This window comes from Schistocerca gregaria, chromosome 2, assembly GCF_023897955.1.
Source record: "Schistocerca gregaria isolate iqSchGreg1 chromosome 2, iqSchGreg1.2, whole genome shotgun sequence".
NCBI lineage: Eukaryota > Metazoa > Arthropoda > Insecta > Orthoptera > Acrididae > Schistocerca > Schistocerca gregaria.
The window spans coordinates 324,784,615-324,802,138 of record NC_064921.1 but is presented as its reverse complement, the minus strand read 5'-3'; the positions used below and the strand labels follow the sequence as shown (position 1 = coordinate 324,802,138).

At 43.2% G+C, this 17,524-nt stretch overlaps 1 protein-coding gene across 2 annotated transcripts in view; it reads left to right on the top strand.

The window, feature by feature from the left end:
- LOC126336967 (T-box transcription factor TBX20-like) overlaps nucleotides 1-17,524 on the top strand; it is a 437,621-nt gene that overhangs the window by 38,281 nt on the left and 381,816 nt on the right. The window contains exon 1 of one of the 2 annotated variants that reach the window (XM_050001178.1): nucleotides 7,481-7,552. The exons of the other annotated variant lie outside the window; for it this stretch is intronic. Coding sequence (XP_049857135.1) covers nucleotides 7,537-7,552 — 16 coding nt within the window. The 5' untranslated portion in view covers nucleotides 7,481-7,536. Of the gene's footprint in view, nucleotides 1-7,480; nucleotides 7,553-17,524 lie in introns of those variants that run through there. 2 annotated transcript variants of the gene reach the window in all.

Sequence of the window (17,524 nt, the reverse complement as noted above, 5' to 3'; positions counted from 1 at the left end):
ACGCTTACGGAAAACTTTACCTGTTAAAGTAGCATTCTCGGTACAACAATAGCAGTAAATTTTGAACCTAGATGTCTAAGTGTAGTATCTCTTGCTGTTTAATACAGGGACAGCTCCTACTTACATTCCGTCGCTCTGTAGATGGCTTGTCAACAGGCTCTCGCGCAAATTTTACGCTACATTAACGGATATTCCACTTGCTTGTTTTTACTGTAGCTGTTGAAAGCCTCAGCTGTTGGCAATAACGAAAAAAAGTCACCACTCTGAGGACAGTGCAAAAGAGAAAATACACAGCCAGTCATAAGACATAACAAAAACCGGTAATGTTCACTCTGCACAGAGCGCTGTCTCCTTAATAACTGTTCCAGTACTGTATCATGTTCCACCAGCCACAGTTCGTGACAGGAAAAAATATCATTCACTTTTTTCCTCGGGGTTCTGGTTCGAGAAACGACGCTTTTCCTTTCAGTGCCCCTGACACGATTACTTGCATCTGCGCTGCGTCTAAGCTTTTTTTCTTATGAAGCAACAATGAGCGCACACACACACACATACACACACACACACACACACACACACACACAAAATGCTCAAGTGATTAAGTGATCTCGACCGCGCTAAATTTATCTTTCACCGCCTCCCAGTCGAGGTTCTCCATCAAACAGCTACTTCTTACACATCCTTAAGTATTTTCTAGAAACTAAAATGTCCTATTTTTTTAATTTTTACTTTCCAGTTGGTGATGCGATAGTCCCGTTAACATAAATTAAAGCACCACTAACTTTAAAATACTGCTGCAAATTCATAATGTGTAACAAGTGTCCAAACGATGTACTTTGCGTGCACTTTGTCAGTGAGTTCGTAAATATTTAAAGGAAGACATTTTTGTGGAACACGTTGAGCTACTGATAAGACTTTATTTGTTACCAGTTTCAGTCTACTTGGTCGTCATCAGGCTACAAAAATGTTACTGTTATAGCCTATATGGCCTCATTACTGATGTGGCGTAAATAATAGAAATAAAATTATAAGAAGACTAAATGAAATGAAGGAAGACTTCAAAAGGAATAACATGAAAAATTTATACAGAATATTCGGGGAAAAAATAAAGATGTAGCAGGCATAAAATATCTGCTTCCAAAGAGTAGGCGAATCTATAGAAACTGATGCTAAAGAAAACTACAGAAATCTTAAAAAAAAGTTTTATAAACTCCTCTACAGCGAGTAGACTAAAGATAAATTAAACTTCACCGGAACGATGCCAAATCCAAATTTGAAATCGCCCACAATCACTGAAGTAAAAGGGATTATGAAACAACTAAGACGGACAAACAAGTTAATAAGGACAAACAAGCTATTGAGCAGGTGGGCATAATGTTTTGGCTCACCACCGTGCGGGCTCTTACAAAGAGCTGGGCTCTCACCGCTTTTATTCAACATGATCGTATACAAAATTATCAAACAATGGGCAGAAAACGTGAAAAGGATTCAGTTCGGAAGAAATCGTGCAAACAATACAGTCATAAAATGCCTGGCATTTTCAGATGATCTGGTAGTACTCGGCTACAGTAGACAAGAAGCGCAAGAAACACTGGAACGCTTACTTGAAGTCTTTGCAGTGCAGATTTATTGATATGAGAAAACGTGATACATGAAAAGAAAGAATAACAACACACAAGCTATGCACACAAGTTAGGTAAAGGTTGAAAGAGTGGAAAAATTCGAGTATATAGTGGAATATTTACAAATAGCAGGATGAAACAAGGCATTGAAGACAGAAAGAACAGAAATTTTCAGAAAGCACACAAACTCAGATGGCTACACAACAACAAAAGAAACATCAAGACAGGTCAAATGAAGCCACTACATTCGTACTACTAAACTTCTCTACCCGTCAGAAACGATACAAATCTGAACAACAGAAATCACACAGACAGAAAAAAAAAATAGAATGTAAAATTCTCTGAAAAGTTTTTGGAACAACACTCACAGAAGTGTTGAGGGTTGGAGAGACAAACCAAAGAATTATACGACCACACACACCGAATCGCAGACACGATGAGAAAAGATACATGACCTAAAACAAGCCGGCATCAATAGCGAAATGGTAAATGAGAGAGAAAAATCCTGAGCCAAAATTATGAACATGAAGTTTGATGTAAAAGTAATTAAGAAAACAGGGGAATTATGGAAAAAGCAAAGAAAACATGAATGCATCAAAGAAAGAAGAGATTTTGGGAAGAGAAAAAGAAGAAAGAAACGCGAAAAAATTGAATAATAATGTAATATACAAGTTCAGGCATTCAAGTATGCCCAAGAGGAAAATGTGTAATAATAATAATAATAATAATAATAATAATAATAACACATTGTGAGTCACCGTCCTCTCTCTACAGAACGCCAGCGAATATGAATCTGGACGTCGTAGTAAGAGTATACGAGATTATGAATGCGTTTCAGTGTTATTGATTACACAGCAGAAATGATGCGATGTAAGCTAAAATAGCAATTTCATGTGTCTGATGATCAACTAAACTGAAGCTCGTAGCAGATAAAAAGTTTTCACCTTAAGGTTAAAACTCACTATTTGTTTCCATTTTTGCTTTCAAATAAATATATTTAGGGAAAGTATTCTACGTTGAGAAAATTTATTCTTGTTCATCCATATCTGTTTCGACGAAGTTTCGCCATCAAATTCAGTTCACTTGTTTTTTTCTTAATTTCACTTACTGTGGCTCCTGTAGTTGTCTCTGGTCTGTAGTACAGCTCAAATTTTGGTACAATTCGCCATGCGCATCTGTGGTTTTCACTTTATGATGACTCTCTGAAATTGTTGAATATTTCGTAGTGGCACAGTGTTTACAGTCTTGTAGAGACGTGACAAAGTGGAAACCACAAAATTTTGCAGATGGGAAACTAAATTAGCAGCTATACTGCAGACGATAGTTGTTCCAATGAACAACAATATTTGCATTTGATAAAATAAAATAAACTCACTGAGGATGGTGAAACATTAACAGAAACATATATGGGTGATGAAAGGAGAAAAAATAACCTTGTTTGCTCAGGTCAGCATTTTTTTCCAAAATATATTTAAATAAAGGTTTGTGCCTTAATAGCTCAATTTGTCGTCTAAAAAGGCTTTTCTTCAAAATATGGGTCTCCTCGCTGTTTTAATATGCATTATGAAAACAAATACATTTGTCCTTTGATTTGATTCTGGGACCGACACCTAAAAATTGTGTGATTAAGTGCCGTCTTTATGCTGTCATTTGTCTGCGAACACTAACTAAAGTTTTCAACGTCCTTCTGCAATTTCAAACAAGCACGTAGTCATAAGCATGAAAAATGTATGCTATGACTTACTAATAAAGAAAAACGGTGTTTTGCATAACTGGCGGACCTCAAATCCAAAATATTTTACTAATAATTCATCCGTTAATAGCGGATGATGTCCGCGGACGAGTCGAGTACCTGAGCTTCTGGGTGAAATATGGCGGGATCCATTGCACACATTAATTTCCTCCACGCGGTTGGTGCGCCAGGTACCTTAAATCTGAGGCCTGTTCGTTCTTTTTCACCTCCCATGTTGAGCTACAATGTTGTTCTATCAGAAGCATAACGTAGGTGTATTTGTGTAACGGCGGGTCATTCACTGTCATTCTGTTCGTTTCGCTGTTGTTATTTCGACGAAAGTGATGATTTTCCTAACCTTTTGAAAACTACCGACTCACGAGCAAATTTGATGGCCCATGCAGCCTTCCAAAATAGGTAAGTTTCTGATTCTTGATACTTTGATCGTAAGGTTTTCCAGATGAGATTAGTAAAATGGGGTGAATATTTCCAATAGTAAATTCTGCACTGAGGCATATCCGCCGCCGACTATGATTATTGAGTATTTCTCTCTACTAGCCAAATTCGACTATTATGCTGGTTCAGAGCGGTAGTTGACATGGGTAAGAACAAGCCGGAAATCAGTCCAGCCACCAACATACAACTTGCAACTTGCAACAAGTAGTTATGCGTATAATTGGCAGTGTTTCTACTTCTACTTTTAACTGTTTTAGTACCAGCTGTACACATAACTGGTTTCCTCATGCTGGTGGTTTGAGACATTTTGTGGCTTCTTTTTATGCATGTCAAATATTGCTTCAAAGTGACCTACTAGTCGAAACTGGCCAAGATTGGAAAATAAACAATAATTACTGTGGGTGGTGGAAATGTTGTTACAGAAATGCTGTATGACTGTGGTACCTGCCAGGAGGAAAGCTACCAGTCTACCAAAAGGACGTTATCGAAGCATATTATACGAGAGAACGTTAAAATAGATAAATAGAACGAGTTAGTAAGTTTAAATATCTTGGAGAAGCCATACAGCACAAAGGAATAGAAAAATTTGATTAGACGTAAGAGTTAATTAAATGGAAATTTGCTGCTGTGTTCTTTGACTTTGTGAAAGCATTTGATACAGTTCCGCACTGTAGCTTAGTAAGAGATATGAGAGTATTCGGACAGGTCAGCTTCGCGAATATGTCGAACAGATCCTAGCGAACAGAACACAACATGAATTTCTTAAGGAGAGAAATACTGGAAACCTTCAGACTTAGAAGTAACTTCGGGTACGCCCAAACAGAATATTAGAGGATTCTGACGCGTCCACATTATGTACGTGAATAACTTTCTGAAGTTCCATGAGGCTCTTCGCCGATGATGCTGTCGTAACTTATATGGACAAGTCACAACGCTAGATAACTGTAGTGAAATCCAGGAACACCTGAAGAGGATGGACATTTGGTGTAGGGATTTATAATTGACTCCCAACAGAAAACAAATGTAGCCCGTTATTTTGCGATTACACAATTGCAAAACCGTCGCCTGAAGCGATCACATCTATTAAATATCTGGGAGTATCCGTATGGATCCATTTAAGATGGCACAATCGCATGAAACAAACCGTAGGAAAGGCACATGTTAGACACACTGATTGGAAGAATATGTACAAGGTGACAGCCAGTCTAGGAGTATTTTAGGGAACTTGTTTAAAAAATTGTTTCAAAGGCTTCAGTCAAGTCTTTACAAAATTTCTCCTAGAGCGGCTGTTCCTACATGACACAAGCCGCCTGCGTTTCCGAATCGAGGCAGTTCTCTTCGGTTAAGCTACTGACAAGAGACGCCTTCAGCCCTCTGCTGAAGTTGCTAGCGAATTCACGCCATCGGCACGTCACCTGTGTGTGCACTGGAGGATTCTGGAGAGCAGAACACAGCCAGTTCTCTCTCTCAGACTTTAACTAGAACAGACATCTCGCTTTGAAGGCTGAGCTTTGGTTCTGCACCCCGTGACCGTCCACCAACATATCTTAACATGAACCGCCTTCCCACACGTTGCCCATTTTATTTAGTTTGCACGACCTTCTACACTGGTACCTTCCTACATCAGCCACGCCCCCTCTATCCAGTACAATGAAGTATGTTTTCATTATTTGACCTAATTTCCTATTCCGCCATTAAGTTTTAGCCCTGGAAGCTCACTCACACGTCCTAACCGCTAAACCATCCGTAGAAAAAGTCGAACAGTGCAGTGCACCCACGATGGGGGCGACTTACAGAACATTATCGTGTAGGGCCCCCGCGAGCACACAGAAGTGCCGCAACACAACGTGGCATGGACTCGACTAACGTCTGAAGTAGTGTTGGAGGGAACTTACACCATCAATCCCGCAGAGCTGTATGAGTCCGACGGGTGGAGATCTCTTTTGAACAGCACGTTTCAAGGCTCCCCAGACATGCTCAGTAATGTTCATGCCTGGGGAGGTTTTAAACTCAGAAGAGTGTTCATGGAGACACTCTGTAGCAATTCTGGACGTGTGGCGTGTCGCATTGTCCTGCTGGAATTGCCCAAGTCCATCAGAATGCATACTGGACATGAATGGACGCAGGTGAGCAGACAGGATGCTTACATACGTGTCACCTGTCGGAGTCGTATTTAGACGTATCAATGGTCCCATATCCCTCGAACTGCACACGCCTCACACCATTACGGAGCCTCCACCAGCTTGAAGATTCCCCTACTGACATGGATTATGGATTCATGAGATTGTCTCCGTATCCGTACACGTCCATCCGCTCGATACAATTTGAAACGAGACTCGTCCGACCAGGCATATTTCCAGTCATCAACAGTCAAATGTCGGTGTTGACGGGCCTAAGGGAGGTGTAGACTTCCGTGTCGTGCAATCATCAAGGGTACACGAGTGGGCCTTCGGTTCCGAAAGCCCATATCGATGATGTTTCGTTGAATGTTTCGCAGGCTGACACTTGTTGATGGCCCAGCTTTGAAATCTGCAGTAATTTGCGGAAGGGTTGCACTTCCGTCACGCTGAACGACTCTCTTCAGTCGTCTTTGGCCCCGTTCTTGCAGGATCTTTTTCCGGCCGCATTGTTGTCGTAGATTTGATGTTTCATCGGATTCCTCATATTCGCAGTACACTCATGAAATGGTCGTACGGAAAAATCCCCACTTCATCGCTACCTCGGAGAAGCTGTATCCTATCGCTCGTGCTCCAACTACTACACCACGCTCAAACTCACTTAAGTCTTGATAACGTGCCATTGTACCAGAAGTAACCGATCTAGAAACTGCGCCAGAGACGTGTCGTCTTATATAGGCTTTGTCGATCTCAGCGCCGTGTTCTGCCTGTATTTTAATACGCATACTTGTACCAGTGTCTTTGGCTCTTCACCGTACTTGTCAGTGTGTAACACTTATGATACTAAATAGGAATGACAGAGGAAATAGAGAAGATGGAAAGAAGGGAATCGCGATTCGTCACAGGTTCGCGCGACTTTATCACTGAGATGAGCATTCAACACCAGTGGCAGATGCTACAAAAGAGGAGCTGTGCAACACGGTGTGGTTTACATCTATAATTACAAGAGTATGCGTTCCTAGAACAGTCAACGAAAATATTGTTTCCTTCCACACGTAACTCGTGAAAATAAAAACATCAAGGTAAAGTCAGAGAAATTTGATCTCATACCAAGACCACCTAGCAATCGTTCTTCTCTCGTGACATTTATACTGAAACAGGAAGGAGGAAAGTGTCAGTGGTGCAAATAGAACCGTCTGCTGGGCACCATAATGTGGTGTGGATATGTGGAAACAGTAGATTTGTATGTTCTACAATCCGGTAAATTAGACTTGCAGGTGACGTGTAACAAGCCGATCTGTTGTTACGCAGCGGCGCCACAGAACTGTGTGTTTGCTGGCGACAGTTGCCCCTGTGTGGCTGCCTGCGGGACGCCGGCTGCTGCAGCTATCTACCTGCCCCACCCGCTGTCACGGGCCATTACGGCGCTGCCGCGGCGGGGAGTCGCGGAACCAGACTCGTACTCCCGCTAGACGTCGGGCCAGTCCTTCCAACCGCAACGAGCGCTCGACGCCTCCTCTGCCGCAGGAAAACGACACTCACCACTCCACAACACAGTGACTGCACGTAGTGCCGGACTCGAAGTCCTCACCACGTCCTTCAACTCTTCATGGTTTCAATAAAGGGTATACACACTGATGAGCCCAAAATACTCCCACCACTGACCACCACGAGACTGAATTCAGCCTCATGGTTTTTGCCGGCACTGGATGCGGTAGCGAAAATACTGTGTCTATACCGAAGTGCCCTATTTTCTTCGCCGGCCAGGGTGGCCGAGCGGTTCTAGGCGCTACAGTCTGGAACCGCGCGACCGCCTCGGTCGCAGGTTCGAATCCTGCCTCGGGATGGATATGTGTGATGTCCTTAGGTTAGTTAGGGGACTGATGACCTTAGAAGTTAAGTCCCATAGTGCTCAGTGCCATTTGAACCTATTTTCTTCCAACAAAAAATTAAATGAAATTAATTTATTCCAATCTCAAAAATACTTTTTACGTCAAATTAAGTTTTGAAAAAAAGTATAACATCGAATCAAAACACTTCCAAGTGAATCACCGCGGTAACGGAATAATGTCTAGTCTTTATTCAGTTTCCATCCAGGTACGCCACAACAAGTCTGGAGGGGGGTTACCGATGAGTTCCACAATCCCTGTACGGAAGTCTTGAAGGTCCGGCACTGCAGCCTCAGAGAAAAACATTCCAATGGCTTGATGTCAGAGAGCCGTCGAGGCCAATACACGGGTCCTTCGCGTCCAATCCAGCGGCCTTGAAATGTTCAGTTCAGACTTGTCCGGACATCCGACCGCTAGTGAGGTGGAGCACTGTCTTGTTAACACCAAAGGTTTCGTTGTAGGTATTCAACCTGGGAAAAAGTAAACATCTCCAACATGTATAGGAAACTCCGTTCAGCGTAGAGGGGCGGTACGGATACCTTGCCGCACATAAGGCAACACCAAACGTTAACTCTGGGGCTCGCACCTTATTTCTGATGCTGTGTGGATTCTTTGATCCCCAAAAGCGAAATTCTGCTTATTAACAGATCCAGAGACATGCCATGTGGACTCATATGAAAACATTAGACTTGAGAAAAGAGCAGGAATCCGATCGGTTAAGAATTTCACATGCAGATCCATACCGCCTTTGCTTTTCATCAGACTTTACAGCCTGAAGTATCTGCACTTGCTCTGACTGCTGACGCAACCGCTTTTTGGGACTTTATGGATAGTTGCACGTGGCATCTGAAGTTCCTGCGAAGACTGACGAAATGATTTGCGTGGACTGTGGCGGAACGCTTGGTGCACGTTTTCGACTTGTACTTCAGGGATACGTCGATGCACAGCACACCGCTTCAGAATGCTGCCACTGTCCAGAAACTGCCTGCGCCATGCTTTTATTCCCTTGGCGTCTGATGTTGCTTTCTTCTAAAGGAAACGAAGTTGCTAACGAACCATAACAATGGATTGAAACTCTGCGTACCGAAGCACGTTTTATTCCTTCTTCTCAACTGACTTGGACGCACAACAGCGAAATAGTGAAAACGCATCAAACGTTGACAGAAATTCGGCAGCGACTTTTGCTCCTTCTGTACCCAACGGACAAGTCAGAGCTGAAACGGAGCAAGAAGTACAGTAATATTTTTACTTCACGTCAAAGAAGCTTATTTCGCTGTAGACGCCCTGTGTATAATACAAGCGAATCGAAGGCTAATGAGGAATTATTCTAGTGGCGATACGAGCTGCAAATGAGGAAATGCAATGACAAAAGCCACTTTGACATGGGTAGACTGTTATGTTCCGGCGCCCGGCAACGCGCATCACGAGAACAGCAAAGTCGGCTGTTCGCATGCTACTATCGTAAACAGCAGTGGAAAGTATTTAAAGGATGATGAAACCAGGAAGTTACGACAAGGTGACGGACGTCCACGTCTCATAGCAGTAATTGTAGATCGGAGGCTTTCCCACTCTGTAAAGTGGGTCCACTCTGTAAAGCGGGGTAAGCTGCGGAAGGTCTGACGACAGAGTTAAATGCTGGTGCAGGAACGTGCGTTTTGGAACAACAGTTCAGACGCGTTGTTGAATATGGGGCTCTGCAGCAGACGACTGTTACGTATTTCCATACTGACTCAATGGTATAGTCATTTACGGTATCAGTGAGCACGGAATCATCGAGAATGGACCGTGGATCATTTTAATCATGTCACCTGCTCCTATTTATTATCTTTCTTGTTCCACCCAGGCGAACCATCTGCTCGAAACATACGCCGCGTAAAGGACGCAGGGTGGTGAGGATAGTATTATGCTGTGGGGGGATAGGCACATGTGTTCCCATGGGACCTGTGGTAATAATCGAAGGCACATGACAGATGTGAACATTTTTGCGAAACATTTGCATCCCTTCATATTTGATGTTGGCATCTTCCAGCAGGATCACTGTTCGTGTCACAAAACCAGGAACGTGCAGCATTGGTTCAAATGGCTCTAAGGACTCTCAGACTTAACATTTGAGGTCATCAGTGCCCTAGACTTAGAACTACTTAAACGCAACTAACCTAAGGGCATCACACACATCCATGCCCGAGGCAGGATTCGAACCTGCAACCGGGACAGCAGCGCGGTTCCGGACTGAAGCGCCTAGAAACGCTCGGCCACAGCGGCAGGCGTGGTGCAATAGTTTGAGAAGAGTAACAGCGAAAACACGTCTATGTCTTGGCAATCAAATTCAAAAAATGGAAATGAATGGAAAAGATGTGGAACGCTATCAGGTGGATATTCCATATAGAAAGACCACCGGTCCATACCGTCCTTTACGGGAACTGAATGATCTGTGCGTAAACATCTGCGTCCACGTACTTCCTGAGCCTACCAAGACTTGCCAGATCCATGCAACGCAGAAACGCTGCCGTTTGTTGCAAGGCTGTACCAACATGCTATTAAGCAGATGGTGACAATATTTTGGCTCTCATTAGTATAAACCGAGAGCTGGAGAGGTTTCTGTAACTAGTGCAATATATTTTGCCTATTTTCAATTCTGGTGTATGTGAATTATGGTATTTTCTTTATGGTTGCCCTGCCGTCCAGCGAGAATGAGACGTACCTGCGTTTGGGCCATGAGATGTAACTTCCGCAGCCAATGGTGACGCAAGCAAAAGGGTTATGGTAAGAATGTATAATGTTCAGAACAACCTCATTACTACAGGAAATAAAAATTGGCGGTGCGGCGGAGGACAACAGATCGTGACCGTTTATGATGAGTCACCAGGCCGATATTCGGGAAACTTCATGTGTTGACGGACATATATAGCCCTCGTACTATTATTTATGTTGGGTTTGCGTTATTTCTAGTCTCACGCACACCCATATTGGTGTCCCCGGCTCTAGATTTTACGCGTTTCCGCACTCGCATTGCTCTTAGCGGAACTCTGCATTTTATAGAGCCCAGAACGACACTAAAGTGTGCTCACAGTCCTAGCTTTCGGATTTTAAGTCTTCTCTCCCTCTGTTTCTCCACATACTGCAATACAGCATAAAATTTAAGTCGTATTACCTGAAGAAGATATCAAAAGCATTACAGAATAAGATAATGCTTGAGCACAAGACGTTCAACCTAAGAAAAGTAAAAAAAAAAAAAAAATGTAATACGAAAGTTCTGTAACCGGAAGGGTCAAGTGGATCAGAGAATTCGCAGCAATATGAGTTCTTGGCAGCGGCTAACGAGACACCTCTCCCGAGTACACTCCAGTTTGTGGGAGCAAGATTTGGATAATTCACTGACCACTTGTGACAAATTAATTAACCAGGAAAGGTCGATTCGGATGTGCACTTACGAAGAGGACGCGTAGACGAACTTCTCTTTTGAGATGTGTCGCATGTGGTAATCATCTCTGTACTCTTGGGGACTGGCAGTACTCCTTCGACAAACAACGAAAATTCGAAGCTCTGTACGAGTACGTATATCAAACTATCAAATACGATACCTCTCCATGCCAGGACCACACTAAACTTCTTTAAAAGTGTGGTGGCTTTCATCTGCGAGAGAAGGTCTTATACCGTCGTGGCTCAATACGATGTAGCTGACCACGAAAGAAACGGCCCCATCTCCTCTTGCTCTAAGTGGGACTCAAATTTCATTTGCCTGATATACAGAGGAAGTCCTCTGAGCCTACGGTGCACCGTCTGTCAGCGAACTGCACCACGTTAATTCGAATCTAGATACCATATAGTGTCTACACGTGGGCACTACACGTTCTGTTCACTGCTGTGGACTCAGTTTCCAACAGAACTGTGTTGAGATGTCCGTCCAGCCAACATGAAAAAGTCCTTCACGGTTTTCATAAATAACTTAAGGAGGTGCCAGGTTATTTTTATTTGTGGAGACCACGCCCGAATCGCTTCCATATCTTGTGCCGCTGTGCTGCATGCCACAGTACATGCAAAAAATGTAAAGGTGACACAGTCACTGAAGAGCTGTTAATATGATGATATCCCAATTCGTTTGTCTAACAGATAAAGAGATGATCCTCGTATGGCGCAGCAACAAACAGCAGTGATGATGTATCTGGAGTCTTGAACAAGAAAAGGTACGAACCGATGGAATGCTTCAAATTGTACGTGTCTTTGAAGATCTTGTGGGTTTATAGATGTATGCACGTCTTAGCGTTTAAACGAAAAGTGACACTCGCTCAAACCTGCCTTGTCTGTGTGCTGTATGAGTTCTGTGTTTAGCTCCGTTGCGTACCTTACTCAGATTTACGTGCAAAGCTGGAAAGCAATAAAGAAGACAGCGTACGGAAATGGCGAGAATCGGTCTCCTGAGCCTTCACAGAGTGTGGGCGCCTAGGGCAGAACGGGATGGGGTGGTTACAAGAATAGAAAGGAGATGGGTGAGCACTGAGAAGCGGAAGACAGAGGCGGAAAATTGCCGAGTGGTCGCGCAGCAAGTTCTGCTGATGAGGGCGGCGCTCCAACAGCGAACGGCCTCTGCGCGAATTGCGTGCAGAGTACAAATAGACGCCGCGCCAGGAAATCGCCTGCCTCACTGTCGCACTCAGTCGCCGAAATCTGAGCCGCGCGACGAAAACAGCTGCGTTTCCAAACACTGGGATACCGTCCAAAGGCGTCTTCCAAATGTGTGACGTCAGAGCTACTCCCGCGCATTATACGTAGCGCTCTACCTCTCCCGTCGTCGTGTGCATCTGGTTGTAGTACAGGCCTGTAAGTGAGAGAACGTGTAGCCCTAAATAAAAGTCGTGAGATGCTAATTAGTTTTCCTTTTCTTTATCAGATACAGGGTGTAATGGGCATAAGTTCAGAAATTTCTATGGCGACTCGAATGTTGTACTGAACAACCTCACGTCAGAATTTGCGTCATTTGTGAAGTAATTACTACAGTTATTACAAGTGGAATGTTCTTATATTGGGCAGTACCTCCAAATGGCACAAGGAAACCATTAATGTTCATTTTCCCCACGGCAGCAGGTCGGATACTGAAGTTGGACGCGTGGATGCAAAACGGGTAATCTATGGTGTCAGGCGTCGTTCCCTTCGAGCACCACATGCAGCCATGCAGAAAATATCGGGTCTTAAATGTTGTGTTTGTGGAAAGATGTTCGACGCGAGAAGAAACAAGTAACTCGCTGATGTGTGTACATAGTAAGGTAACATATACAAAAATACCTGCACTTATACCCGTTGCACTCTGTATAACGGAAGAAGAAGAAGAAGAAGAAGATATCATAAAAATAACGAAGAGAGGAAAGGCACCAGAAATAGATGGCATACTTGCATGACGCTAAAAGAGATATTCTACAAGAGAAAATAACCAACTAATCTATTTAATTTGTTGGAGTGAAAGGATCCTAGTCGAATAGCAGCAGTCTGGCACCAGCATGAAACTTAAGAAAGGAGACCCAATGACATGAACAATGAGATGAGCTTGTTGTTGCTGAAGCGGCTAAACGACACGTCGACTAGATACTTGGATTTCAATATACATGATCTAGAAAGGGGGAACCAATTGTAGACTAATTACATGTGAAAAGGCAAGTGCTACGAAGGAACTGGGAATTTCACAGAGATGTTCATTATCTCTCTGTGGGTTTCCAAATTACGTACGATAGTGTGAATAGGCAAGCGGTCTGGCAAGAACGTTGAAAGTGTGCAGGTTCCCAGAAAACTATTAAAACTAACACAAGCACATATATACGAGACGACACGTTCGGTGAAAGTAAATGGAAAGGTGTCAGAGAAGTTCAATGTGAGGACTGGAGTGCCTGCCTGTCCCGCCTTTTATTTGATCTGGTTCTAGAAAGAGCATGAGGAAGGTGACAAGCCTAGAGACAGGAATTCTGCTAGGTAGAAGCATCAACACCCTGGCCTATGCCGAGACGTAACTTTAAGAGCACGAAATGAGCACAAAATTTCTCCTCAGAGTGCGATTTTTTGTTTATTTATTTATTTATTTTCTTCACTCACCTACATAGGGAGGAATGAACATCATAACAAAATAAGAGAAATCAAAGCTCGCACAGGAAGATTTATGTATTCGTTTTTCCCGCGCGCTGTTTTGGAGTGAAACGGTAGAGAAATAGTTCGAAGGTGTTTCGATGAACCCTCTGCCAAGCACTTACTTGTGAACTGCAGAGTAGTTTCGTAGAATGCAGAAGTAGATGTGCATGTAGATAGTTCTTAAACACGTCTGAGACTAGATTGAAGAGATTGGAATGCGGATTTGCGGTTTAGTGGGTGTCTGTTGTCTGTGCCGACTGACCCGCTGGTCCCTCGTCCCTCTACGGCTGCACTGGCTGAGGCGCCCGGCGCCTGCGCACGCGTGCAGCGGCCTTCTCAAACCACAGGACACGCCCCGTCCTATGCTACGGGCACGCCTTGCCGCCGCAATATGGCCCACGGCGCTCACCCGTCACACATAATCGCGACACAGCTGATTCATTTTCCTATATGGTATGCAACTTTGACGATTATATTTTGAGTAAACCTAAGGATACGATCAGTAGGAAAGTGGAAAGAATATCACTCTCTTAACTGCGCGAACTTCTCTCTCTGGATTCCACATTCCACTCTTGAATCTGTAAACTCGAACGTGCACTGTACGAACTGGCTAAGAATCACTTTTCTCTCTTTCAGCACTGTGCAGCGCGCAGTAATTTACGGATATTTTGCCTATGTACGCTTGTAGTAACTTCTATGGGTCAAATTGCTAAGCTCATCAGTCCCTAGGTTTGCACACTACTTAATCTAACTTAAACTAACTTACGCACCGCTAGCGCGCGTGGCATATACACATCCTCCATTAGTTATGAACCTGAACACAGGATCGGAGCTGATTTTTTGTGTGTGTGTGTGTGTGCGTGTTTATTTTATGGGCTCTTAACTGTAATGTTGTTAGCGCCCTTACGAAAACTGGTAGAAGCGAATGTTGACGAAACATCTAAAATGTTTTAAAACAAGTAAGACTCAATCTTTCGTAAAATTGCACTCGCTCTCTCTCCCTTTCTGTCTCACGCATAGTCACCCGCACAGTCACACTACCTGAGCTTGAACACAGGGTAGCCGCCCGCTGTGGCCGAGCGGTTCTAGGCACTTCAGTCCGTAACCACGCCCCTGCTACGGTTGCAGGTTCGAATTCTGAATCTGACATGGGTGTGTGTGATGTCCGTAGGTTACATAGGTTTAAGTAGTTCTAGGTTCTAGGGGACTGATGACCTCCGATGTTAAGTGCCATAGAGCTCAGAGCCATTTGAACCATTTTTGAACACAGGGGAAACGTGGTCAAATGTTCTAAGAGCGTCAACTAAAACACAAGTAATAGTGTAGGAAAGGAGTTATGGTTAGTTGATCACTTACAAAAAACAAGTATGAGCGACCAATACTGACAATATATTTAAAGCTTCTCCTTAAAATTGTAAGCAACTAGTTGGTTGTTGTACAAACCTTAAAAGTCGTACCAGATTTGCGTATTATCGGTTAAAATAGAGGATAAAATGTAAGTATATTAGCTACTGCCCTCTTGTCCGAATACAAAACACAGCCGGCTAAAATGTGGCGCTCTATAATCTGTACGTCACAAGCATCGCACTCTGGAGGGTCCTTCTGCTGCATCAAAAAACCGTGCGCCATAGGGCTCTGTCATATGGGAAGGTGAGTGAGAATTCATCTCGTCTGCTTGACTGCAAGCAGGTATGCGATGGCCGAGCCGCTGACTTTACAGTCACTTGTAGGTAAACAGTATTTTGTTTCTGGATAAAAAAATATTTGGGGTAGTCAATACGAAGGGGGCCCATCATATATCGGTATCGATTCCGTTCCGGGGTAACTTAGAAACTAGTAGCCTGTAAAAATAAAATGAAATACAAAAGTGTAGTTTCATGAGTAGGACTAAAGGTAGTAATGTATTCATTAGTATTATCTTTTCTCATGTATACATATCCTGTAAACCGACTCGTTCCACGACATTTTGATAAAAGAATCGTTCAAATGATCTATGGAACATGTAACTACCTAACAGACTAGAAGGTATTGAAATCATGACAAGAAAGACAGGACAGGGCATATAGATGAATGGAACTGTCAATGTGTGTAATGGTACTGCAGGGTGGATTGGTGATGAGAGAGAAAGATATTGAGTGGTTGGTTGGTTGATTTGGTGGAGGGGATCTAACAGCAAGGTCATCGGTCCCTATGTTGAGTGATGATATCGGATTTTGCAGTAGAGGAAGTGTGGTCTAAGGTCTGGGAGGAGAGGAAGAGGTCTAGGAAGTTGGGTTGGTATGAGATGTTGCTTGGTAATGTCGGATGTTTGAGAAAAACCATGTCATTCTGTGGCTGACTTATTGATATTTGAGAGTAGCGATGGTACATGCCGATTCACTGGAAACCACGCACTGAATATGCATAACAACACATTTGGTAGTATATAAAGAGAACGATGGGGTAGGTCGTCGTTATATTGTCCAAAGAAATGAAATGCACATCTAGGCTGAGAATATAATTAATTAGCCACACCGAGAAAACCTACGAAATCGGAAAAAAGCATCTCATTTTTTCCAATAACATCAACTGTAGTGCAGAACCAGTTTTCAAATTCCATCACATCTTTTACTCCAGAAATGATTGCTCCGCAAGAAAAAGGAAAAAAAGAATATTGGCCAGGTGCGAGTAGGTATCGCACTCTAAGGGTTTCGTACAAACTTAATTGCGAGGGTGGTTTCGAAAGTTAAACACACTGTAAAAATTGAAAAAAATTAATCTAATTTACAAAATGCATTTACAGGCCTTGCAATACAATCTCCATTCTTGCTTACGATATCTTCTCAACGTTTTGGCAGCTTCTGTGTTCCGGATATGTCACCTTAGTTTTTAAGATGTCTGATTACGCGGGTTACCTTACTGGAAACTTCATCAGTTCTATCAAAACGTTTTCCGCGGATTTGTTCCTTCAATTTGGGAAACAAATCAAGCCTGGTGGGCTGATATCTGTATGGTGGGCGAGGGTGTATTTCCCATCCATATTTTTGACATTTGTGGTACGGCAGTTGTCAGTCTTGCGCTATCGTGCAGAATTAGGACACCAGTTTCAAGCATGTCAGGTCTTCTTTCACGAATTTTCGTGCTCAAAATATTTTACAGAAGTAGCTTGTCGTACGCGCCTGTTACTGACGACCCCCAGGGAAGACTATTTGTAACTATTACTCCATTCATGTCATACGCAAGGACCATTATAGTTTCACCTTTTATTGTTGCCGGTGGAACTTTGTCGGGCTTGGAGAGTCGAAATTTGTCCATTGTGACGACCGAGGCTTCAGTTCTGGCTCAAAATCTCGTATCCAGGTTTATTCAAGTGCAACAGTACTTTTAACCGTTCGATAACGTTGAAGCAATTCTTATGCAATTCCTTTGCGACCCGCTTCCTGTTTTTCACTCATATCATGCGAAACCCATCTGGCAGCAAAATCTCTTATCTTTAACTTTTCAGTTATAATTCTGTAAACAGATGTGACGAACATGCTGGTCTCAGTGCAGTTTCCTCACACGTTTTTCGTCGATCACCTCTCAACATATCTTCAACAATAAACTGAGAGTTGTAGT